General features: G+C 39.1%; 1 protein-coding gene across 1 annotated transcript in view; it reads right to left on the bottom strand.

Moving 5' to 3' along the window:
• Nucleotides 1-27,319, bottom strand: part of dnah5l (dynein, axonemal, heavy chain 5 like) — a 367,508-nt gene that overhangs the window by 327,986 nt on the left and 12,203 nt on the right. Inside the window, exons 3-9 of the mRNA XM_072575753.1 lie at nt 19,100-19,200; nt 17,794-17,982; nt 15,046-15,120; nt 14,602-14,685; nt 14,349-14,420; nt 7,899-8,000; nt 2,732-2,918 (exon numbers count right to left, since the gene is read on the bottom strand). Of these exons, the coding sequence (XP_072431854.1) occupies nt 2,732-2,918; nt 7,899-8,000; nt 14,349-14,420; nt 14,602-14,685; nt 15,046-15,120; nt 17,794-17,982; nt 19,100-19,200 (810 nt within the window). The remainder of the gene's footprint in view (nt 1-2,731; nt 2,919-7,898; nt 8,001-14,348; nt 14,421-14,601; nt 14,686-15,045; nt 15,121-17,793; nt 17,983-19,099; nt 19,201-27,319) is intronic.

The following is a 27,319-nucleotide window of genomic DNA, read 5'->3' as shown; positions in this document are numbered from 1 at the left end:
ATTGACGGGAATACAATAGTTCAAATACTTTAGACGAGTCAGTTTTTGTCCAATGTGTGCAGGATAGTTTCTGACATAATATGTAGACAGGCCAACAAGGGGCGAGGCCACATTAGACTTGGTAATGGGTAATGAATCCGGCTAGGTGATAGATTTGGAGGTAGGTAAGCATTTTGGTGATAGTGACCACAATTCAGTTACGTTTACTTTAGTGAGGGAAAAGGATAGTTATATACCGCAGAGCAAAAGTTATAGCTGGGGTAAAGGCAATTATGATGCAATTACACAAGATTTAGAATGCATAGGATGGGGAAGGAAACTGCATGGGTTGTGCACAGTTAAAATTTGGAGCTTATTCAAGGACCAGCTACTGCGGGTCCTTGCTAAGTATGTACCTGTCAGGCAGGGAGGAAGTTTTCGAGCGCAGGAGCCGTGGTTTACTAAGGAAGTTAAATCTCTTGTTAAGAGGAAAAAGAAGGCTTACGTTAGGATGAGATGTGATGGCTCAGTTAGGGTGCTTGAAAGTTACAAGTTAGCCAGGAAAGACCTAAAGAGAGAGCTAAGAACAGCCCAGAGGGGACATTAGAAGTCATTGGCGGATAGGATTAAGAAAAACCCTAAGGCTTTCTGAAGGTATATCAGGAATAAAAGGATGACGAGAGTAAGATTAGGGCCAATCAAGCCTAGTAGTGGGAAGTTGTGCGTGGAGTCAGAAGAGATAAGGGAAGCGCTAAATGAATACTTTTTGTCAGTATTCACACTAGAAAAAGACAATGTGGCCAAGGACAGTATTGAGATTCAGGCCACTAGTCTAAGTGAGATTGAGGTGCATAAGGAGGAGGTGTTAGCAATTCTGGAGAGTGTGAAAATAGATAAGTCTCCTGGGCCAGATGGGATTTATCCTAGGATTCTCTAGGAAGCCAGGGAGGAGACTGTCGAGCCTTTGGTTTTGATCTTTATGTCGTCATTGTCTACAGGAATAGTGCCAGAAGACTGGAGGATAGCAAATGTATTTTCCTTGTTCAAGAAGGGGAGTAGAGACAATGCTGAAAATTATAGTCCTATGAGCCTTATTTCGGTTGTGGGTAAAGTATTGGAAAGGATTATAAGAGAAAGGATTTATAATCACCCAGAAAGGAATAAGTTGATTAGGGATAGTCAACATGCTTTTGTGAAGGGTAGGTCGTGTCTCATAAACCTTATTGAGTTCTTTGAGAAGGTGACCAAACAGGTGGATGAGGGTAAAGCAGTTGATGTGGTGTATAAGGCATTTGATAAGGTTCCTCACGGTAGGCCATTGCACAAAATGCGAGGCTTGGGATTGAGGGTGAATTAGCGGTTTGGATCAGAAATTAGCTGAAAGAAGACAGAGGGTAGTGGTTGATGGAAAACATTCATCCTGGAGTTCAGTTACTAGTGGAGTATTGCAGGATCTGTTTTGGGTCCACTGTAGTTTGTTATTTTTATAAATGACCTGGATGAGGGCATAGAAGGATGGGTTAGCAAATTTGTGGATGACATTGAGGTTGGTAGAGTTGTGGACAGTGACAAAGGATATTGTAGTTTACAGAGAGACATAGATAAGCTGCAGAGCTGGGCTGGCAGGTAGCAGATGGAACTTAAAGCAGAAAAATGTGAAGTGACTCACTTTGGAAGGAGCAACAGGAGTACAAAGTACTGGGCTAACGGTAAGCTTCTTGGTAGTGTCAATGAGCAGAGAGATCTCACTGTCCAAGTACATAGATCCCTCAAAGTTGCCACCCAGGGGTTGACAGGGTTGTTAAGAAGGCATACGGTGTGTTAGCTTTTATTGGTAGAGAGATTGAGTTTCAGAATCATGAGATCATGCTACAGCAGTACAAAACTCTGGTGCAGCCACATTTGGAATATAGCCTACAGTTCTGGTCACCGCATTATAGGAAGGATATGGAAGCTTTGAAAAGGGTTCAGAGGAAATTTTCTTGGATCTTGTCTGGTATGGAGGGAAGGTCTTATGAGGAAAGACTTAGGGACATGAGACTGTTCTGGTTAGAGAGAAGAAGGTTGAGAGATGACTTAATTGAGACATATAAGAAAATCAGAGGGTTAGATAGGTTGGACTATGAGAGCCTTTTTCCTTGGATGATGATGGCTAGCACGAGGGAACATAACTTTAAATTGAGGGGTGATAGATATAGGACAGATGTCACAGGTAGTTTCATTACTCAGATAGTAGTAGGGGCATGGAACACACTCTCTACAACAGTAGTGGATTTGCCAACTTTAAGGGCATTTAAATGGTCATTTGATAGGCATATGGACAAGAATGGAATACTGTAGGTTAGACGGGCTTCAGATTGTTCCACAGGTTGGAGCAACATCGAGGGCCAAGCGGCCTGTACCGCGCTGTTATGTTCTATGTTCTATGCTCTAGGTGTTTTCAAAATTATGGAATCACTAAATAATGCAGTATCCATTTTATAAAGACAAAATAAATTTGATTTTTTAATGAAGATCTACTGCATCAATAACTTAAAACTCTTGAGAGCTGAACCTTCAGGAAAACTTGACAGTTAAAATATTAATCTTCCCTAATCAAATCAAATCACTTGCTGAACAAAAATGCCAAAAAGAAAGCACAAGTATGCTTTCATATTACATTAAACTCTTAAAATTATTTTTTAAAAATATAACTGACTGTAGAACATGAAATAGAAAATAGGAACAGTATTAAGTAAAACATATTTGATACCTGCATTCAAATAGTCTGCAGGGCCATGCAAATTGTCAAAATTATATCCTGTGGTTACTTCTTCAAGAATTACTTGACGCTCCATATTTTTCCTGGCAGAGGACAAATTGCCAATAAATTTGTCTAAGGACTCAAGGAACTCCTGAATCTGGGCACTCTTTAGTCCATCTTTAATAGATCCCCAATTCTGCTCATTAGTGGGAAAATAACAACAAAAAATAACATATTAATAATTTATTTAAATATTGACTAGAAATTGTAACATTAAAGGGGTAGTTTTTGGCTACAATAAAATTTCCTGGTGTGCTCTTATATATCTGCAATGCCAATAATGTTGACTATAAAATCTATTATTCAGTTCACTGATAAAAACCTAACCAAAGTGGTCATGCACATGAATCAAATTACCAGCATGAGACATAATGATTTGTTAGTTTCTATAAAATATAAAAAGGGTACAAAAAAAAGTCAACAATCAAAGAAAACTAGAGTAAGGATCCAATAATCCATTGTGGTGATGTAGAAGAAAACCAAACTCCCTGGATTCGGCAAGGCCTTAAAACAGCAAGTTATATTTAAAAACATCTTGAACATAAGAGAACCAAGGTTTCTATCAGGAACATTTTAAAACAAAATATGACACTGAGCCACATAAGGAAAGATTAGGTTGAATAATCATAGTTTTAAGGAGTGACTTAAAAGAGGAAACTGAGGTAGAGAGGCAACAGCAGATAATTCTAGAGCTTAGAGCCAAGGCAACAGAAGGTAATACCATCAGTTGATGCAACATTTCTTTGATGAAGAAGAATAAAAGACGTATCTGCGAATCACAAAGTACACAGCTAATGCTCTACCACTGCGCCACACATATTATGAAGTTAATGAGCAGCAATGGGAAAACTCTCAAGTGATTAGAGTCATTTCTGGTACAAATGAAGATAAATATTGTTGATAAAGGATATATCATCTCAGCATCAAAAGTATATAGTTGCAGGATTCTGCCCTGAGGAACATCTGTGCTCAGTGGTGTCAATGAATTTCCCTCCAACATGAAATTACAAAATAGATTATTTGCAGAAATTCACCAAGATCCTCAGATAGCACCCTCTAAACCCAGAACCACCTCCACCTAAAAGGGCAGCAGATAGTTGGGAACACCACCCTCCAAGGCACACACCATCCCTACATGTAAATATATTGCTGTTCCTTCCATGTTGCTGGGTCAAATCCTGGAATTCTGTCCCAAATGACACTGTGTGTCAATCCACAGCAGGTGGACTGTAGCAGTTCAAGAAGGCAGCTCACCACCACCTTCTTAAGGACAAAGTTAAAAATCACACAACACCAGGTTATAGTCCAACAGGTTTAATTGGAAGCACACTAGCTTTCGGAGCGACGCTCCTTCATCAGGTGATTGTGGATCAGGTGATGAAGGTGCATCGCTCCGAAAGCTAGTGTGCTTTAAATTAAACCTGTTGGACTATAACCTGGTGTTGTGTGATTTTTAACTTTGTACACCCCAGTCCAACACCAGCATCTCCAAATCATTCTTAAGGACAAGTAGGGATCAGCAATAAATGCTGGCCAGGCAGCCACACCCACATACTGTGAATGATTTTTTAAAAAATCTGCAAAGACCAATTACATGGTCAAGATTGTTTGTGACCAGCAGTTGCAGCCACACAATTGGACACTGCATGCATTGCTCATGCGCAATGCTATACTTATAGCTGGCTTCAACCTGCAATTGCCTTTGAGTAACCTCCCATCACTCAGAAGTGGAATCTATGTGTTTGTCCGCACCTTGACTGATATTTGCTGATAGACATGAAAAGCTGCCTGATTTTGTATCTGCATGATAAGACTTAATTACTGTGAGCTTGTATAACGTGGCTGAGAGGGAAAATTGCCAAAGGAAAAACAAAGCAGGGATGCTGTGAGCACCAAAGTAGGTACAAAATACATGAGCACTAAGAAAGCAAATGAGATGCAGCCTAGTCCAACCCTTGAGTTGCGTGCCTGTCCCTGTGTGCAATACATCCTTGTAGCAGCATTCCAGTAATAGATATCGTGGATTCTAATGTGCAGCATTGAAGTTTAGAACCAAACTATAAATGGATTGGAGATATGCCACTATGCTGCAATGAAAGTAGTATGTGTCAGACGCCAATTTGAATGGAAGTAGGGTCCATGAGTTGTCCATGGAGTGTGCCCCAAGATGTTAGTGGGTGGCATCCATGGTATGTATCTTGAGAGGCAAGCAGTGAGTTTGAGTCATCAGATAACCACTCCAACTTTCTTGTTGGGAATTCTTGCTGTCTAGATGCTATGCGGCAAGTGGGAGAATGAGAAACTAAATACAAATGAGGTGAGATTAACTCATAATGAGGTGTTAATGCATGCTAAAACATTCTAACATGCCTCTTACCACTCACTAGCAAGAATCTCATCTCGCTGTTCAACACTTGGTTGGAAAATTAGATTTTATTGCTCTTGATGTTGGGAAGCTCCTTGATGGATGTGTGACCAAAATTTCTCAAATTTATCGTCATGACCCATATTATTCAGGGGCTGGGAAAATTCTGCCCATGGTTCCTGAATACTCAACATTGTTAGCAATGCAAACAGTTAACCTTTCAATTCCTCTGTAGAACAAACTTTAGTCCATTATTTTAGCACAGGACATACAAAATAATACACAAATATTAGTTTAGGAGGATGCTTGTGGAGGATGCTTAGCTTGTGGTCCATTTTCTGTAGTCACAGCAGAGCTCAATGTGATACAACACAAATTGCCAAATTGAAAGATTGATGTAATTACTGCATCAATTTATTCAGGAGTAATTTGTGGTTGTTGATGGTTTTGCCTTATAAACTGATATAGCTATAAGTCAGGAAATAGAAGGAAAGAACAAAAACTAGAGAAAGTTATATTCTCCAGGGAAATGGTGGAGGAAATTGTGGGAGACGCAATCCCTGGGTCCTGATGGACTTCATTCCAGCATCTTAAAAGTAATGGCTAGTGAGATAGCTGATGTATTGGTTCTAATTTTCCAAAATTTTGCTCAGTTCAGGGAAGGTGATAATTGGAAAATAGTGAATGGAACTCCTTTACTTCCAGGGAAGGAAATCTGCCATACCTACCTGGTTTGACCTACATGTGAAGTCCAGATACACAGCAATGTTATTGTCTTTTAATCAACCTCTCGGCAACTAGGATCTGGCAGTATATGCTGGCCTAGCCTCTGATGCTCATCTTGAAGAGCCTAATTTTTTAAAAAATCAATAAGGGAGGAAGCCAGAAAACAGGAAACTACAGGCCAGTTTGTTCAATATCTGTCACAGGGCAGATGTTGGAAAAGCTATTATCAAAGAAAGGATACTTAGAAAATTTTAACATAATGAGCAGAGTCAACATGGTCTTATGAAAGGAAAATCATATTTATCAATTTATTGAAGTTCTTTGAAGAAGTATCATGTGCTGTGGAGAAAGGGGAAATGTTAATGTACTACCCTTAAATTTCCAAGATCCATTGAGAAGGAGACACATTAAAGAATACCGCAGAAAATAAAGGCTCATTTGTAGTCAATAATATATTTGCATGGACGGAAGATTAGCTGAGCACCAGGAATCATAGAGCATGGGTCTTTTTTTCTGATCATCAAAAGTAGTGTGCCACTGGGATCAGTTCTTGGGTTCAATATTTTACAATTTATTTAAATGACTTGAATGATGGGATTTGCTAATGACCAGTGTTCCCTCTAATTATCTTTGAAGCAGCACAGGCTTCCATGGTCCATGCACAGCAGCAATGCCGGAACCAGAAGTCAATGCCACGAATAGTGCACCAATGTCAATGGCTGTGCATGGAACCTTAGAACCTCAGAGGGAACATTGCTATTGACACAAAGGTACATGGAAAAGTAAGCTATGTAGAGGACACAAGGAGTCTACAACAGCATTTTGATTACGTAAATTAATGGGCAAAGATCTGGCAAATTGAGAATAACGTGAGAAATCCAGAAATCGTTCATTTGGCAGGAAAATGAAAAGGAAGCAGTTTTACAGAGACCTAAGATATAGCAGAATCTGGATGTCTTCATGTATGAATCATAAAAGACTTAATTGCAGATGAAACAAGTAATTAGGAAAGCTACTAAAATGTTAACCTTTAGTGCAAAAAAAATTGAACAAAATAATAAATTCAGTTATGCAGAGTATTGATGTGACTCCATCTGGAGTGATCTCTACAGCACTGGCTTTGTTATTTGATCAGGAATGTTATTGTGCTGGAGGTACTTAAAGAAGGTTAACTAGACTTATACCTGGAATGGGGTATTGTTTCATGAAGGAAGATTGGACAAGCTAGGCTTGTATCCAGTGTAGCTTAGAAGTTGACACGATAAATGTGGAAAATATGTCCTCTCATGTGGAAGAATCTGGGATTCGGGTCACAGTTTAAAAATAAGTTGCCACCCATTTAAGACAGAGATGAGGAGATGTTTATTTTTCAGAGGTCCATGAGACTTTGAAATATGCTTCTTGAAAAAGCAGTGGAAGCAGAGTTTGAATAAGACTTAAGACAGAGGTTGCTAAATTCTTGGTAAGCATGGGGTGAAAGGTTATGAGATCTTGGCAGAAATGTGGATTTGAGGTTACAATCAGACCATGATTTTATTAAACAGTGGAGCAGGCTGAAGGGAAAAAATGCCTAAACCTGCTCCTAGCCCATTTGCTTGTATTTATTTCATATGCTTCAACTTACAGGTTAGGAAGCTTGTTAGCTCAATTGACAGGATGGCTGGTTTGTGATTAAGAGTGATACTAATAGTGTGGGTTCAATTTCTACATTGACTGTGATTAGCATGAAGGATTCTCTTTCTCTATCTCTCCCCTCAACTGGGGTGTGGTGACCATCAGGTTAAACCACCTCCAGTTGTCTCTCTCTCTCTCTCTCTTTAATGAGGGAATTGCTCTACAGTCCATTAGGCCTACAGAGTCTTTACCTTTGCTTACATCTTGATATATTTCATAAAACATGATTATCAATCTGCGTCATTTTTTCATTCCTTGCAAAGAGAAAGATGAACAAGATGTTACATTGGGATCATTCCAGAAAAACAAATGTGACCAAAGTTGCAATGGAATTTGCTTGGGAAAGATTACCTCTTGAGACCGCAGTGCTGGTACCATTATACTGGCCAAGAGTCTCTCCAGCCCTTGAAGTAGATTCCCATCAGGGCAATTGAGCATGCCAAAATTTACTTCCTAAGCAGAAAAAAAGTTTTTACGTATGAACAAATAGTACTACAAACCTTGACAAAATTGAACAGTGAACTATTTGTATAAATGCTAATATCATAAATTGAAGACAATCTGAAATTTTAACAGAGACTATCTAACAAGAACCTTTACAAGCATTACCACATTAATTAGAATCATAGAGTCATAGAGATGTACAGCATGGAAACAGATCCTTCGGTCCAACTCGTCCATGCTGACCAGATATCCCAACCCAATCTCATCCCACCAGCCAGCAGCTGGCTTATATACCTCTACACTCTTCCTATTCATATACCCATCCAAATGCCTTTTAAATGTTGCAATTGTACCAGCCTCCGCCATTTCCTCTAGCAGCTCATTCCAAACACATATCACGTTCTGTGTGAAAATGTTGCCCCTTAGGTCTCTTTTCTATCTTTCCCCTCTCACCCTAAACCTATGCCCTCTAGTTCAGGACTCCCCCACCCCAGGGAAAAGACTTTGTCTATTTATCCTATTCATGCCTCTCATGATTTTATATAACTCTATAAAGTCACCCCTAAGTCTCTGTCACTCCAGGGAAAACAGGCCCAGCATGTTCAGCGTCTCCTTATAGCTCAAATCCTCCAACCCTGGCAACATCCTTGTAAATCTTTTCTGAACCCTTTCAAGTTTCACAACATCTTTCCAATAGGATGGAGACCAGAATTGCGTGAAATATTCCAACAGTGATCTAACCAATGTCCTGTACAACCGCAAAATAACCTCCCAACTCCTGTATTCAATACTCTGACCAGTTAAAGGAAAGCTTACCAAACGTCTTCTTCACTATCCTATCCACGTGTGACTCCACTTTCAAGGAGCTATGAACCTGCACTCCAAGTTCTCTTTGTTCAGAAACACCACCTAGAATCTTATCATTAAGTGTATAAGTCCTGCTAAGATTTGCTTTCCCAAAATGCAGCACTTTGCATTTATCTGAATTAAACTCCATCTCAGTCCACTTCTCAGTCCATTGGCCCATCTGATCAAGATCCTGTTGTAATCTGAAGTAATCTTCTTCGCTGTCCACTACACCTCCAATTTTGGTGTCATCTGCAAACGTAATAACTGTACCTCTTATGCTCGCATCCAAATCATTTACATAAATGATGAAAAGTAGTGGACTCATCACTGATCCTTGTGGCACTCCACTGGTTACAGGTTTCCAGTCTGAAAAACAACTCTCCATCACCACCCTCTGTCTTCTACCTTTGAGCCAGTCCTGTATCCAAATGGCTAATTCTCCCTGTATTCCATGAGATCTAACCTTGCTAATGAGTTTCCCATGGGGAACCTTGTCGAACACCTTACTGAAGTCCATATAGATCCCATCAACTGCTCTGCCCTCATCTATCCTCTTAGTTACTTATCCAAAAAGCTCAATCAAGTTTGTGAGACATGATTTCCCACGCACAAAGCCATGTTGACTATCCCTAATCAAACCTTGCCTTTCCAAATACACATACATCCTGTCCCTCAGGATTCCCTCCAACAATTTGCCCACCACCGATGTCAAGCTCACTGGTCTATAGATCTCTGGCTTGTCCTTACCACCTTTCATAAATAGTGGCACCTTTGATTGAACTAACTCAGCTGTAAAGACAATTGTCAAAAAGGTTAATAAAAAGAGACCAACACATTAAACAATCTCTTCTTTGACAAGTTGATAGACCTTCATATTTATCATTTTGAAATGGGGATGTCTGAAAGATCAAGAAAGATTTAGTACTTTTGCATATATCATTCCAGGAGAATTCTCTTATAGTGAGCAATTTGGCCTCTAACTTAAATGATCTCCACCACAAACTGATCTCTCCTGGGGTTGCAGTATTACCCTCTGAGGCCTGAATCATATTTCTTTTTAGCTAAGTCTGAGTTGTGTCAAGTTTTTCAACAGTTTGTTGCCATGAGGCCTAGCAGGTTCTCTAACTGTACCTTACCAAACTCATCTCATTGATGATCTACCACACCTCTATTATATTTCTCACCTGATCTTTGCCCAATTGTATCATGTGCCATTTCCAGAACAACTTTACATTCAGTGGGTATCCACCAAATCAGGCCCATAGAGCACCAGACAAGCACTGTCAGTCCAGGGCTGCCCTACATTGTGGCTGACATTTCCTCTGAACATGGCAGATAGACCCAGCATGCCTTCTGCACTGCCTACTCTCTCTCTTGTGTCACCTTTCCACCTGCACCAAAGTAATAAATGTGCCACCAATTTTCAGCTTTCACAATACCTGTCGTTCTCTCATTCCAGCATGGAAAAAGCCCATGACAGAGCAAAAAATGTCAAGAAGGGTTGGTCTGCCCACCCTTTATGAGTGGATGTGCCTGACTCTGACCATCCCAAGCAAACCCTTGATTTACTGTGCCACAATCCCTGAGAGAAAACTATTGTCCCTGACTTGTCTGAGGTCTGCTGGCAGCTGTAATGTACTTTCTGGCTTTATATCTGCACCAAACAGCAAGATAAGACAGAAGTAATATAAGCCTCATATCTCTAGCTAAGGGGAAAAAGCACCAAAAGGCAAGGTAAGACAATGTAACACAATGCTGGGATGCTGAGAGGATCCAGATGGGCTAAGAATGAGTGAGTAATATGACAATAAACAAAGTGTCCAGAGAAGTATTCTGGTCCAGGAGTTGCGTGTGTGTCCCTGAGTACACAAGACCCTTGCTGCATCATTACAATGAGAATTGCTACTTCAGCCTGAGGTGCATCATTGAAGGGCAGAAACATCCAGAGCTTGGCACATATTGGATGCCAATGTTCATGGTCATGAAATGCATATGACCAGTGCCCATGGAGTGTGCTCAGGATGTTGGTGTCCAGTGTCCAACATGGAGGTGGTTCAGAATAAATTATAAGCTGAACAATAGTTTGTAAGTTTGGTAAAAGAGGAGACTGAATATTAATGAGGCAGGATGGGCTGTTAATAAGGTATTTAACCAGCAACAATTACCAAAAACTGACAACTCGTTGTTGCCAAGTATGAATCTTGCCACATCTTTTGTAAAAAGCATAAAAGGTGGTGTGAGTTGCTCCTGACATCAAGTTGGGCCTCTCTGTGCTTGTCACCAACTTCTTGCCATAGCTCACATCACTCAGACCCCTATAAGAATCCTCCCTGAATAATATAATCATTTTCTCAGATCCTACTAATGTTCTGCTTAAAGATTTTGCGCTTTCATTCCTCTTTTTGTTTCATTTATTGTCAAGTCAATGTCAGTTCAAAGCACTCTGCTTAGATTTGATTTTTCCTTCAAAATAAATAAAACAATAAAACTGGTTTTGAGTATTAACATTCTAAATAGATTCTGCTATGCATGTTTATTGATTCAATAGAAGAATTGTTGTAAACAAAGGCAAAAATCGAAAAGAAAGCAGTCCAATTTTTGATTCTAATTCTAATGTAATTATAATAGGATGTGAAATCAAAAAGTATTTATTTTTGGTCAGTGCTTTTTTTCTGGGATTTTTTAAAGTCTGAGTTCTTACTGCAATCTCTATTCCATAACAGAGTCCATTTTCTCACTACTCTCACAATTTACCCAGCATGGGCTTCCACATCTGTTCTTATTAATGTCAAACTTCGTCTTAGACTAATATTTGTTGACTTTTGGCTTACATGATGCTCAAATATAGATTTAAATGAACACTTTCATGCTTAATTTAGCACAATTAGCTGGCATCAAAAAAAAGCATGAGTGAGGTAAATTAAGTTTGGCTTCTAAATACTTGCCTTTTAAATCACTTTGGAACCACTCTGCAAAAACTCCATCCAATCAAAAATGTTTGCTTGAGCTTCCATCTGCCCTATGTTCCTAGCAATTATCATAAACAGACTGAATCCTGTGTGCACCAAAAGCTAATGATTATGGGTTTACAGAATTCAGATATAACAACTTGTTGGAGAGTATGTAAGATATATATTGAGTCATCCATAAATAAACATTTGTTAAACTAGTAAATATACACTAAAATTACATGTTCCAATTTCTTTCGGCAAATTAATTACAAAATTTGAAAGAAAAACAGAAATTGCTGGAGGAATTCTGAAGATGGGTCACTCGCCTCAATACATTAACCCGAATGCTAATAAAAATGGATTATTCAAATTTAGCCTTGTCAAATCATTACAATAATGCAGGAAAGTAGCAGTATTATCCACAGATAAGCCCTCATAAAGTGCCCAGACTGTTATTCTATGTGTTTAATTCAAAGACATTGCTGCAAAATGAAAGTATCCATGACTTAAATGGCAGTTACTGTTGTATAGAATTTAAGCTCCATTCTAAGCTGGAATAAAATTTGCATTATCTACAAATGATGTCCCGAACTGAAGTCCTGTCCAGGAGCAAATGTCACAATGGCAGCCAAATGTCCTTTTCCCAAACAAGCTTTGTCAGAATATCATTGTTAGAAGAACTAAAGGGTATGGTATTTAAGACAGAGACAAGGAGGATTTTTTTTCACAGAGTGGGTGGTGAATCTTTGGAATTCAGTGCAAGCTCAATCATTGAGAATGTTCAAAGACAGAAATTGATCGATTTATAGAGACGAATAACATCAAGAAATAGGGACATAATGCAGAAAAATTAAGTGCGAGATAAATGATCAACCATAGTCTTGAATGGCAGAGCAAGATTGGTGGGCTCAATAGCCTACTCCGGTTCCTAACTAAAAGATATATCACCTTCTATGGATTGACTCTATATTTATTGTGCAGTTGAATTTATTTCTGTGTCTTTAAATTCTATAATGTAAATAGTGAAAGCAAATCTGGCCAAGCAGTTTTAGCCAATATATATCAGAAGTTGGTCTCTGCCTTATGAAGAAAATATAGTAAGCAGCCTACATATTCTCCAGTCAGCAATATACAGAGATTAGAGTTCATTTTTCAATTTCATCATCATAACTAATACAAGGCAATTTATGGAGGCAGGTTTCAGTTCCCAACTGTGGCAGAGTACACCAAGACAACTATAAATCCAGCCAGGACTTCACTATGCCAAGTGTGAGCTTTGTATTACTGTTTCTGATATAGCCCTGTACTGATAAATTCCAATTGTTCCCACACAAGTTAACAAGAAATTAATAAATATTATTCAAATTATTTTAATTTTACTTACATTGCTGGTCTTAAATTTCAAACTTAAAATGCTCCTCTAAGTTTCAATTAAAAATTTCCTCTTTAGTACATGATAATTCATAAGCAAAGAATTTGGAAATAGGTACAGAAATTGTTGTGACATTACAACAATTTCCCACATTACAAACTGGTTCTGTTTTGGAGTCCATTCTCAAGTCAATTTGTTCACATGTCAGAACACAATGCAAGACAATGTAAAGCTGCCATTTGTAAGTATAGGAAATGTCCCATGTCAAGCCTTTAAAATTATAATAATGCATGAGATTAAATTTGTAAGTACAAGCATTCATAAGTCGGATATTCAAAAAAAATCAGGGACCCCGTCTCAAGCATTTCATTGCTTTGAAATATGTGTGTGGTCATGAATTGCCTTATTCCAAGTTTACGTTGGGGGCTCAGATATGGTAAACACTTTGGGATCCCATGGCCCAAATCCTATAATATGGGCAAGTGTGCCTTAGCAAGCAATAATAAGATGTCTGGACCAACTAGGTTCAGAGCAAATTACTGTGAAAATCTGAAGTATAAACAGATAATGCAAGAGTATTCAGCAGGTCAGGCTACATCTCTGGAGAAACAAACCCAATTCAGTGATTTTTTTTCATCAGACTGAAAAATTTTGGTATACTTCAGCATGAAGAGGTTCTATACCTATAGAGATTATACGCTTCTTCTTAATAAAGAGGAGCACAGAATAGCAACTGTATTCTGTCAAAGGAAGGAGAATGTACAGCCAGCGTACTTAGCTTGGAATCTCGATGGGAATCCTGGATCATTATATTATTTGACCAGGTACTGGGCTATAAAAGGTACACTCCACATTTTACATGGCAAAATACATGCTTACAAGATCATTGAAACCAAAATATATATATATAGTTTGAAACGTAATAATAATTACAGCACTAAATCTATATATAAATTCCTCTGAATGATATTGCTGAATGGACACTTAACATTTATATAAAATCATCTGCTATTTATAAATTATTAGCAGCTCTATTAAAAGAATTGGGATACTAACTCTGACAAGATACCGAATAAAGGAATTTCCTGGACTATATGACATCTTCGTATTTTGACATATGTTGTTGATAAAAAAAACTGTGCCACAGTATTTCCTTTAACATTGACTTCTCAGAGTAGTACTGACCTGAAACACATTAGCTGTGCTGATGCTTTTATCAGTAGTTCTAAGAAAGAATAAGCAAGTCCCAATCAAACCCTGAAAAATGGACACAAGAGAAAGTGAAAGACCGCAGTGTGAGTTTTCCATATATTTAGAAAAGTCTTTTTAAATATGTTATAAGTGAAAATTTCAAACTTTTAGCATTAATGATGATGAAAATACAATTTAAAATATTATATATAAAATTTTAATAATGAAAACATAAACTGAACTTTACCTCACTGGAACCATCAGTAATGAACAGCCTTTTCTGATTTACCCCTCTGGACACATCTGCACTTAAATGTCGCAATCCTGAGATCTGATGAATCAAATAACAGATTTGTGAACAAACTGAAAATCAATCATTTAGAATTTTATCAATTGCTTAAACTGATTAAATATTCAAATATAAAATTTAACAAGTTCTTATTGGGGATATTTTAGTCAATCAGATGACCGTCTGTTTGATGCATTTAAATTGCATTTCAGAGAAACACTTTGTAGAAAAACATACTGTCAGATGGCTTTAGATTTTAGGTTTCAGCATTAGCTAGAACTTTGAATTCAAGCAGAGCAGTGGCCCATTCACTGTTACAATGATTTGTAACAGAATGCATTTAATTAAAGCCTTGTTAATGAATGTGTCTAAATATTTTTAATTCAAGCAATAAACACTTACTGTCACTGTATCTTGGTAGAAAAATAGTAATTTTTTAGATCCATTTGGTGCGAAGAACTCTTCAATCATGTGAAACTGGAAAGGAAGGTTTAATTATGAAAAATGCTGATGGTTGGGCATACAAAATAAATGTTTGCTCATTATTGAGAAGTATACTGCGTAGACAAATATAATAATACTGTCAGCTTCTGCAGAAGTACAATAAAACTAACTGTTCTCTGAAAATATAATAGGTTACAATAAACACTTTGAGAAATGAGAGTGTAATGTACTGCATAAGGTAGACCAGCACTAAATAGTCATACCTAGAGTTACAGTGACTTGGTCTGAGCTACATAAACTAATTTCTGTAAATAAAATGCCTTTCTCTTACACATAAGAGCCTGGATAGTGTAGTCATCAACAAAGTGACATGGCTCATCACTGGCTTTGAAAAAGATTTCCCACATAGACCTAGAAACTAGATGACATGAAATGAAAATCAGAGTGGTAACCTGGCGACAGTTTGTTACTTGCTCCTCTAACCATTCATCAATCAGCAACATCTCAGAGCACAACTCCCCTGTCCATTTGAAAGCATCAATTCATCCTACATCCACCACACTCTCAGATAGCATGTTCCTAATCACTAGTTGCATGAAAAGATTTTTCCTCATGTCACTGTTGCATCTTTTGCCAATTACCTTAGGTTTGGTCCCTGTGGTTCTCAATCCTTCCACTAATGGGAACAGTTTCACTCTCTTTTTATTGTACCCAGATCCATCATGATCTTGAATACCTTTATCATTTGTATTTTTTGTGAAATTTCCTGATTAATGTAAGATGCAGAGCTTTAATAAAATGTGTATTTTTCAATAATACTCAACTTCTATATTATCAAATGACCTGTGGAAGATTGTTTTAAGTATGCCAGAGTCAGGCAAGCACATTCTTGACAATAGAAAGTACAGGACTTTCTAAAGTCAATGCCATTAACATGGGGTTGACCATTGTCACTACTGGGCTCCGTTGTGTTATGATGTTGAAGGCATGTACTGTACCTTTAAGAGAAGGTGAACATTCTGAACTGAGAGCTGACAAACACCTGTGATGACTAGCCAGCAGTCTCAGAGTGTGCTGGAAAATTGAAAATATGTAACATTTGGCTGTGAAACAGATGAGTTGGTTGCTATTTTGACAACAATTTGAATTTAACCAATCAGTTTAAATTATGCTCCAGGATACTAAAACTCAATCAATTTTGAATTTATTGTTTTGCTGACATTGAACCAATGAGATGATCCAATTTTGGGGGATAAAAGAGCCAGGCAGTTTGAAAGTTCGACAAAGTAATTACCATCGAGAGAGTAAACTGCCATCAAGAGACTGCCATTTAAAACACTCTCTATCAAAGGTACTTTTTTTATATGAAACATCTTTGCAGTAAATGACAGAAGATGACCCAGGGAGATCTTCAGCCGAAAGAAGAAGTTCATGTAATTTTAAGGCGGATTTTTATTGGAACAGTACATTGTTATAGAGTTGGAGGCAGATAACAAACATTTAAGAGAAAGGAGGCTTAGAGATGTAAATAGTTATTGTTTAACATGCATTTTTAGAGTTAAAGAATAAATTGATATTTTTTTCTTTAAATAGTGGAATTTAGGAATTGACTGTCTCTCATATTTTAACAGATGATGAGGCAAGGTGAGCTTTTCTGGGTGTTTGGTTTAATTAACAGAAGGGTTCGCTGCACCGACGTAACAATTGTCCTCAGAAAATTGCTGCGAGGCCAATAGAGTTTACATGGAAATTTCCCACATGGTGTCAACAGTTCCTCCTGCTGCCAGTAAAATTCTGGTGGGGGGTGGTGTGTGGTGGGTGCTGGGCATTGAGAGTTTATCCTTAATAGGGCAAATTTTCCACAATTAGCAACTCTGTGATTATTATACAGAGGCTGTTTTTTAAACAAAAGAGAAAAAAAGCAGCTCAAGGGTCAGCCAGGTCAAAATCTTGGAAATTCCTCCCTAATGACATGGTGAGTATACCTTCTTCAGACAGACTGTAGTGGTTCAAGATGTAGCTTACCACTACCTTACCAAGGGCAATTCGGGATGGGCAACAAACACGGGCTCACAGTGTTGTCCACATTCTATGAGTGAAAACAAATGCTAAAGCCTGCCTCAAGTCTCAACCTCTCTTGAAACCTGATCCCTTGGAATAACCCTGAATTTCACCTGAAAAATGAACTAGTCTACAAGAATCATTTTGCTGCACTTGCAACCACACCCATCTACATCTGAGCTCCTATGGAAGAGGAATTCTGCCAGAGGAGCTAACTGCAAAACCCTTCATTGGACATTGACTTACAGCATTTTGATTATGCTCATTAATACTCCTTCTGTTTATTATTTATAACAGTAAATTCTTTTTTTCTTCTCCTTTTTTTCTTTCTTGTATACTTCTGTAGGTGTGTATGAGTTGCAAAAATTTATCTTCCAGGTTTGAATGCTTGAGCAAACCATCTTCTTGTTCTATCCCTTAAGAAAATTTGTTGCAGGTCATTTGAAAGTTGGAATTCACGTGCATTTTTGGGAGGGAAACATAACATGGTCTATTTCAAAAGGAAAAAGAAATAAAGTAGCCAAAAGATTATTGAAAAAGCAGCTGTTGCAGACAGAAGAGGAGGACCACAAAATAATTCAATTCACCTTTTTGCCTTGTTTGTTACAGGAACTATTGAATACATATTAAAATACCAAGTCATACCTTTTCATCTGCAATAATAAAGTCCTGCACAGCTGATTCTTCCAGACCTGTTCCATCTGCTAGTTTAGATATCAGGTAGCCATGCCGTGAATCCATTTGGGATTTTCGTTCTTCCTTAGCTGCTTTTGCTTGTTTTAGCAATTCCTTTTTGGCCTCATTGGAAATAAGAATAGTCTTTCTACCTTGTGTCTAGTATTAAGGAAAAATACCTTGAGTAACTTTTGATTAGAAATTACAAATGCCAAAATTAATATATGAATGTTTGCCATGTTTGTGTGGCATTCTTCATACTATTAGCTTAACGGTTACTGTTAAAAATCACATAACACTGGGTTATAGTCCAACAGGTTTATTTGGAAGTACAAGCTTTCTGAGTGACAATAGACAATAGGTGCAGGAGTAGGCCATTCTGCTCTTCGAGCCTGCACCACCACTCAATATGATCATGGCTGATCATCCTTAATCAGTATCCTGTTCCTGTCTTATCTCCATAACCCTTGATTCCACTACCCTTGAGAGCTCTATCCAACTCTCTCTTAAATGAATCCAGAGACTGGGCCTCCACTGCCCACTGGGGCAGAGCATTCCACACAGCCACCACTCTCTGGGTGAAGAAGTTTCTCCTCATCTCTGTCCTAAATGGTCTACCCCATATTTTTAAGCTATATATTTAAGTGAACACAGATCTGAAGTAACAATTCAATTCTTCTGCCATTTCTTTGTTCCCCGTAATATATTCCCCTGTTTCTGTCTTCAAGGGCCCAATTTTAGTCTTAACCATTTTTGTGCCTTTCCTTCATCAGTGCTGCTCCTTCATCAGGGTTAACAGATACTGTTCAGCCCTTTACAAAAGCAGTTAAGGAAATGCATTACTAAAGCATCAGTAATGCAAATACCAATATTTGCAAAACTGATTTTCAGATTTTCACGACAAAGAACTGGCATGACTTTGTTTGGTTAAAAGATATCTGAATCCTTCTTGACAATTGATTTGTACCAAATGAAATGGATAGTTTACTATGACTGAACTTAGCTTGTTAACCTGTTTGTTCTTAACAGTGGAATTAATTCTGATAAATGAAGCACAATTGCAAGGAGTTTCAAAAGCCAAATTTACCACATTGTACACTACTTATTCTTATATCTAATTAATTGGGTTTCCTGTGTAATGATAAAAAGAATGGGGAGGATGATAAACAACCACACAAATACAATGCAAAAGAATGACCTTAGATAATTCAGTGATTTTGTTAGACTAAAAATATTGAAAAAGCCTTGAAACTTATAGTGAGCATGAACTACTTACTGAGACAGATGCACTTGGAGATGGTGCTGTGTTGGAATGTCCCAGTCTTGAATTTTTCCATTTATTAGTGCCCACACGCCTGTGTCGGTTTGACTCGCCAGCTAAATTTTGGTTAAAAATAATTTTTCTTAATTAGTAACATCAAGCTCTAACACCAGAAATTTCAGTTCCTTGCACCATGCTTTTTTCACTACAACTATAATTATGGCACCAAAGGCATCCACAACATGCACACTCATCTGCAGCAAGCAATGTTAGATGCCATTTAGTGAGGATGTTAGGAAAGTCTACTGGAACAATGCAAACAGTCAGGTCACAATGGTAATCAAGGTAAAAACAATGACTGCAGATGCTGAAAATCAAATACTGGATTAGTGGTGCTGAAAGAGCACAGCAGTTCAGGCAGCATCCAACGAGCAGCAAAATCAACGTTTCGGGCAAAAGCCCTTCATCATTCCTGATGAAGGGCTTTTGCCCGAAACGTTGATTTCGCTGCTCGTTGGATGCTGCCTGAACTGCTGTGCTCTTCCAGCACCACTAATCCAGTATCACAATGGTAATCAGTCCGCCCACCAAAATCGTTACTTTGGAGCAGAACCTCTCAGCCATTCTTTAAACAACCTCAGATGAACATGCACTTGTCAGCGGGAAGGATATCTCAACAGTGTTATTGAAGGTATCATCAACTACTTTCAGGCTGCTGTTACTTTTTGCTGTGATTGTATAAGTCTTGGTAATTTTGAGAGTTCTTTCAAGTTGTTAAGCATACTGAGTGATGTGATACATGCTGTTGAACTTCAAACATTTATCACAAACCATCTGCTATCAAACATGTATCTTGTGAACAACTAAGCCAACTGTAATATCAGAGAAGGCATGTCCAATTCCCTATTCAACTACAGCCCCATACTTTACTTTTCCTCTGATACTAAACATCACAGAGTCCCTTTGGCCACAATACAAGTTAAACATTCTCAGTCAAATTTATATTTTAACATGCCATGCAACAAATGTTAAGTGATCACCTTTGTATTTTTCTTTAGTGTCTATCCATTGTGTTCCCTTGCCTGGCTAGTGTTTTGATGTTTATGATATGAAAGCTGGACTTTATAAGAAGAAGGTTATGTTTTAAACCGTGCCCTTTAATTCAAGGTAAAATAAAGTATCTTGGACAGAGGAATATGACCTTGTACAAAATCTGTTGGAGACAATTCTGTGTGAACTGCTTATTATTGACAGAGAAACTCAAATCAGTACTTATTAATAGTAAGGTTCCTAAACATTAAAACCTCGAGACAAAGGAAAAGGAAGCTGACCTAGCTGCATAAACACAAAGACTGGATGCTCATGAAGTCAGGATGACTCAGAAGTGTTTTAAAATGGTAAATTGTGCTGACTCTGGCAATCCTGACTCCATTACCAGGCTTTCTGACTTTCACCAAAGGAGCAGATTGGTTCCAAATACTCACCCAGTTCTTCCACCCTGACCATTTCAAAAAATTCCATTGCAAACATAGGCATGGCCTATTCCTTTCATTTTCACGGAGTCAGGTCAGCTTTTTAAAAGAATTGTGGTACTTTACACCTTAAATGTGTTGTAAACAAATGTCTGCATAAGGGTGCCTTTTGAAAATTAAATTCAAAATGCCCTCATCATGCCCCCACCCCATTCCATGCTATGACATTCACCCACATCCCCATGGTCTATAATAGATCCGAACTTTGAGAGGCTGGTCATGGCCTACATCAACTCCAGCATCCCAACCTGCCTTGATACTCTAATCAGAAATAAAAGAATGACTAGGGTAGGAATTCAGGAATAAAAGAATGACTAGGGTAGGAATAGGTCCAGTCAAGGATAGTAGTGGGAAGTTGCGTGTGGAGGCTGAAGAGATTGAGGAGACACTGAATGAATACTTTTCGTCAGTATTCACTCAGGAACAGGACATTGTTGCTGATGTAAATATTGAGTCACAATTAATTAGAATGGATGGCTTTGAGGTATGTAGGGAGGAGGTGTTGGAAATTCTGGAAAGGGTGAAAATAGATAAGTCCCCTGGGCCTGATGTCATTTATCATAGGATTCTCTGGGAAGCAAGGGAGGAGATTGCAGAGCCATTGGCCTTGATTTTTATGTCCTCGTTGTCTACAGGAATAGTGCCAGAAGACTGGGGGATAGCAAATGTGATTACCTTGTTCAAGAAGGGGAGTAAGGATAACCCTAGTAACTATAGGCCAGTGAGTCTCACTTCGGTTGTGGGAAAAGTCTTAGAGAGAATTGTAAGGGATAGGATTTATGAACATCTGGATAGGAATAATGTGATCAAGGATAGTCAGCATGGTTTTGTGAAGGGCAGGTTGTGTCTCACAAACCTTATTGAATTCTTTGAGAAGGTGACTAAGGAGGTGGACGAGGGTAAAGCAGTAGATGTGGTGTATATGGATTTTAGTAAGGCGTTTGATAAGGTTCCCCATGGTAGGCTACTGCAAAAAATACGGAGGTATGGCATTGAGGGTGAGTTGGAGGTTTGGATTAGGAATTGGCTGGCTGGAAGAAGACAGAGGGTAGTAGTTGATGGTAAAGGTTCATCTTGGAGTGCAGTAACTAGCGGTGTTCCGCAAGGATCTGTTTTGGGACCATTGCTGTTTGTCATTTTTATAAATGACCTGGAGGAGGGGCTAGAAGGTTGGGTGAGCAAGTTTGCGGATGATACGAAAGTTGGTAGAGTTGTTGACAGTGAGGAAGGATTTGACAGGTTACAGCGGGATATAGATAAGCTGCAGAGCTGGGCAGAAAGGTGGCAAATGGAGTTCAATGTAGGTAATGTGAAGTGATTCACTTTGGTAAGAGTAACAAGAAGATGGGGTACTGGGCTAATGGTGGGATACTTGGTAGTGTGGATGAGCAGAGGGATCTTGGTGTCCATGTACACAGATCTCTGAAAGTTGCCACCCAGGTAAATAGTGCTGTGAAGAAGGCATATGGCATACTGGCTTTTATTGGTAGAGGAATTGAGTTCCGGAGGCCTGAGGTAATGTTACAGTTATATAAGACTCTGGTGCGGCCGCATCTGTTGTATTGTGTGTAGTTTTGGTCACCATACTATTGGAAGGATGCGGAGGCACTGGAACAGGTGCAGAGGAGGTTTACCAGGATGTTGCCTGGTATGGTAGGAAGATCGTATGAGGAAAGGCTGAGGCACTTGGGGCTGTTTTCATTGGAGAAAATAAGGTTTAGGGGTGACTTGATAGAGGTGTACAAGATGATTAGGGGTTTAGATAGGGTTGACCATAAGAACCTTTTTCCATGTATGGAGTCAGCTATTACGAGGGGGCATAGCTTTAAATTAAGGGGTGGTAGGTATAGGATGTTAGGGGTAGATTCTTTACTCAGCGAGTTGTGAGTTCATGGAATGCCCTGCCAGTAGCAGTGGTGGACTCTCCCTCTTTATGGGCATTTAAACGGGCATTGGATAGGCATACGGAGGATAGTGGGCTAGTGTAGGTTAGGTGGGCTTGGATCAGTGCAACATCGAGAGCCAAAGGGCCTGTACTGCGCTGTATTTTTCTATGTTCTATGTTCTAATTTGCCTACTGATGTAACAGGTCCACAGCAGAGACCCATTTCCCTGGCCCTGCACTCCCTGGGACATCTAGACAATAAGGACACTTACATCAGAATTCTGCTATTGACTACAGCTCCACCTCCAACACCATTATCCCTTCCAAACTGATTTTAAAAGTCCGAAACCTTGGTCTCAGCTCCACTCTCTGCAAATAGATCCTTAGCTTTCTGACTCACAGACCGCAATCAATGAAAATAGACAACTGCACCTCCTCCATGATAACACTCAACCCCCCCAAAGAAACGTCCTCAACCCCTTACTGAACTCCCTGTACACCTACAACTGTGTTGTCCAATTCTGAATGAATGACATCTACAAATTTGCTGACAACACCACTGTGGTAGGATAGATATCAAATAATGACAAGTCCAAATACAGAAAGCAGGTAGAGGACTTGGTGACGTGGTGCAATGAGAACAACCTCTCTCTTAATCTCAGCAAAACTAAAGAACTGATGATCATTGACATCAGAAAGAAGGAGAACATGGCCCCATCTACATCAATGGAGCTCAGCTTGAGAGGGTGGACAGCATTAAGTTCCGAAGAGTGATGATAAACAACAATGCCTCTTCTTCCTCAGGCAGCTCAGGAAATTTGGTATGTCCATAAGGACCCTCACCAACTTTTACAGATGCACCATTGAAAGCATTCTGTCCATGTCCATAATGGCCTGGCATGGCAACTGCTCTGCCCAGAACCGTAAGAAACTACAGGAGGTTGTACGCACAGCTCAGACCATCACGGAAGCCAACCTTCAATCCATGGACTCCATGTACAAGGTTCGTTCTTGCGGAAAGGCTGCCAACTGCATCAAAGACCCATGTTCTCCTAGAACCTCTCCCATCAAGCAGAAGATACAGAAGCCTGAACACATGCACAAGCAGGCAAGCAGGTTCAGAGACAGCTTCTTCCCAGCCATTATTAGACTAATGAATGAACTCTCTAATTTCAAATACTGCTGATCTTGCTAATGTTGATCTTGCCTAGTGCCACCATGTTTGATGTAAGCTGTATGCCTCTATCTAAGTATTTTTTTCACTCTATGATCTGTACGTTCCTGTTAACTATGGTCTGCCTGTATTGCTTGCACACAAAGCTTTTCATTGTACTTAGGCACACATGACAATAAATAAATCAAATTAAATCCCATGCCAGGCTATTTCCCTCCATTCATATCCCCATGGCCCATAAAACATGCCTTTCTAACCAAATCACATGACATCATTCCTACCCCACCATCTTCCCCCCCTTTTCCAAGCTTTAGCACTTCCACCTTGGTTCACCCACTATACTTTATGTAAAAGCAATAATCCCTACAGTGACAGTTGGATATGTAAAAAAAGGTTTTACAAAGCATTTTTTTTGGCAACTTTCCAATATGCCAAACATTAAGGGCCTCTTTAAGTTTCAATACCTGGAATTGTAAGCACATGAAAACACTTAATTTTGTGTAAATAAACATTGTGAAATTGATAGCAGAGATCAGGCAACGAGAGCTAACAATCAAGCTGGGCTTCAGGTATCCCAAAGGAGTTATTGATGTTGACCAAGCCTCATTATGTAGACTTGGTTGAGAAAAATGTATTCAAACACAGTGAGTAGAATTTTATGTACTTCTTCCAGTAAAAGTCTGAGAACCTGTAATTGTGTTGTGCGATTCTCTCAATCAGTCACTGGAAGTTCATTTTTCTTACATTATTCGTATCCAGTGGGATTGTAACATTGGAATCAGAGAGCTTCAACAAAAAAAACACACAAAATGTGAGCAGGAATATACTCTATTCCTGCTGCTTTGTGGTTCTGTATAATTCTGGCTGGTTTTGGGCTTCAGACCCACTTTCCCACCCATGCCCTATATCCCTCGATTCACTGAGCGACCAATCCGTTTATTTCAATCTTAAATATAGTCAATGATGAAGCATCTGGATCCTTTTGGCATAGCAAATTAAAACAATTCACATCACACTGAGTGAATAAATTTCTCCCTATCTCATCCTGAAATGATTGGCCCATTGCCTTGATATTATTTTCATGTGTTCTCGAGCACTCAGGAACAATCCTCTGTATCTACCCTGTCAAGTTCATCTTGAATTATTTATATTTCAATGAGAACATTCTTCATTTTTCTGAACTTCAAAACATATAGGCCCAATTTTCTCAACCTCAAATCATAATTCAACCATTTCATAACTGCAACCAATACTGCCTGCAGTATTCCAGGTGTAATCTCTCCAAAGCCCTGTACAAATGTAATAAAATGTCTATGCTGATACTCCAGTCCATTTGTTATGAAAACTCACGTGCCAATTATGCTCCGAACTGCTAGTTATACCTGCACACTAACTTTCTGAACACACATAAATCTGTCTAAACATCAATGTGCACAAGCTTTGTGCCCTTAAAAAAATATAATTTCTATATTCTTGTGACTAACAATGGGCTGGGAAGTGGCAGATGGAATTTAATTCAGATAAATGTGAGGCGCTACATTTTGGGGAAGCAAATCTTAGCAGGACTTATACACTTAATGGTAAGATCCTAGGGAGTGTTGCTGAACAAAGAGACCTTGGAGTGCAGGTTCATAGCTCCTTGAAAGTGGAGTCACACGTAGATAGGATAGTGAAGAAGGTATTTGGTATGCTTTCTTTTATTGGTCGGAGTATTGAGTACAGGAGTTGGGAGGTCATGTTGCGGCTGTACAGGACATTGGTTTAGCCACTATTGAAATATTGTGTGCAATTCTGGTCTCCTTCATATTGGGAAAAATGTTGTGAAACTTGAATGGGTTCAGAAAAGATTTATAAGGATTTTGTCGGATTTGGAGGATTTGAGCTATAGGGAGAGGCTGAACAGGCTGGGGCTGTTTTCCCTGGAGTGTCGGAGGCTGAGGGGTGACCTTTGCAAAACTATGAGGGGCATGGATAGGGTAAATTGGCAAAGTCTTTTCCCTGGGGTTGAGGAGTCCAGAACTAGAGGACATAGGTTTAGGATGAGAGGGGAAAGATATATAAGAGACCTACAGGGCAACTGTTTCACACAGAGGGTGGTACATGTATGGAATGAGCTGCCAGAGGATGTGGTGGAGGCTGGTACAATTGCAACATTTAAGAGGCATTTAGATGGGTATATGAATAGGAAGGGTTTGGAGGGATATGGGCCGGGTGCTGGCAGGTGGGACTAGACTGGGTTGGGATATCTGGTCGGCATGGACCGGTTGGACTGAAGGATCTGTTTCCATGCAGTACATCTCTATGACTATGACTCTAAGTGAGGCAACCTTATCCTTCTTCAAATTATATGGCAGGTGCCTTCTTCATTCCTACTCACTTAACCTGTCCATATATCTTCGCAGCCTCTTTGTGTACTCTCACAGCATCCGATTCTACCTAGCCTTGTGTCATCAGCAAATGTGGAGATATTACTCACTGTCTCTTTATCTTAGTAGTTAACATAGATTTTAACTCGCTGAGGCCCCAGCATTATTCCTTCCAATGCTCCATGACTTACTAACTCACAACTTGAAAATGTCCCTTTTACGTCAACTCTTTGCTTCTAATCATTTAACTAATTCTCTATCTTTGTTAATAATACCCCGAAATCCATGAGACCTTATCTTGCAATTTCACTTTTTGTGTAACACCTTGTCCAATGCCTACTGGAAATCCATGTACATTATATCTACTGGTTTCCACTTTATTTACCCTATGTATTACACCATAAACACCTTGCAATAAATTATCAAACATTCTGTGATAGTCTAAACGAAGTAATAATACCTTGATCACATGACACTCAGAAACAATTCTGATGTAAATTACAGCAACTATGGGTTTGGCACGTTGACTATTCCATTATTTATTTTCTTCTTTCTCTTTATTTTTTGGCCAGCATCGATTTCCACTTGAATTTCACATTTCTTGCAAGGATATAACTCTGTTGTTGTGGTTCTGATCGCCGAGCTGGGAATTTGTGTTGCAGACGTTTCGTCCCCTGTCTAGGTGACATCCTCAGTGCTTGGGAGCCTCCTGTGAAGCGCTCCTGTGATGTTTCCTCCAGCATTTATAGTGCTTTGTCTCTGCTGCTTCCAGTTGTCAGTTCCAGCTGTCTGCTGCAGTAGCCGGTATATTGGGTTCAGGTCAATGTGTTTGTTGATAGAATATGTGGATGAGTGCCATGCCTCTAGGAATTCCCTGGCTGTTCTCTGTTTGGCTTGTCCTATAATAGTAGTGTTGTCCCAATCAAACTCATGTTGCTTGTCATCTGCAAGTGTGGCTACTCAGGATAGCTGGTCGTGTCGTTTCGTGGCTAGTTGGTGTTCATGGATACGGATCGTTAGCTGTCTTCCTGTTTGTCCTATGTAGTATTTTGTGCAGTCCTTGCATGGTTGGTTTTGCTCATGCTGGGTATCGGGTCCTTTGTCCTGGTGAGTTGTCTGAGAGTGGCTGTTGGTTTGTGTGCTGTTATGAGTCCTAGAGAACATTTCTGAGCTGACAGCCAGACTACTATGACCACTAGGACTTATAACTTATCACAATTATGAAATGTCATAAAGTCTCTACAGTCCGCACCAACCCTCTATATCCCTGATCACTAC

The sequence above is a fragment of the Chiloscyllium punctatum genome, chromosome 8 (assembly GCF_047496795.1).
Source record: "Chiloscyllium punctatum isolate Juve2018m chromosome 8, sChiPun1.3, whole genome shotgun sequence".
Lineage (NCBI taxonomy): Eukaryota > Metazoa > Chordata > Chondrichthyes > Orectolobiformes > Hemiscylliidae > Chiloscyllium > Chiloscyllium punctatum.
Note: the sequence above shows the minus strand (reverse complement) of the source record. Positions and strands in the feature narration are given on the sequence as shown.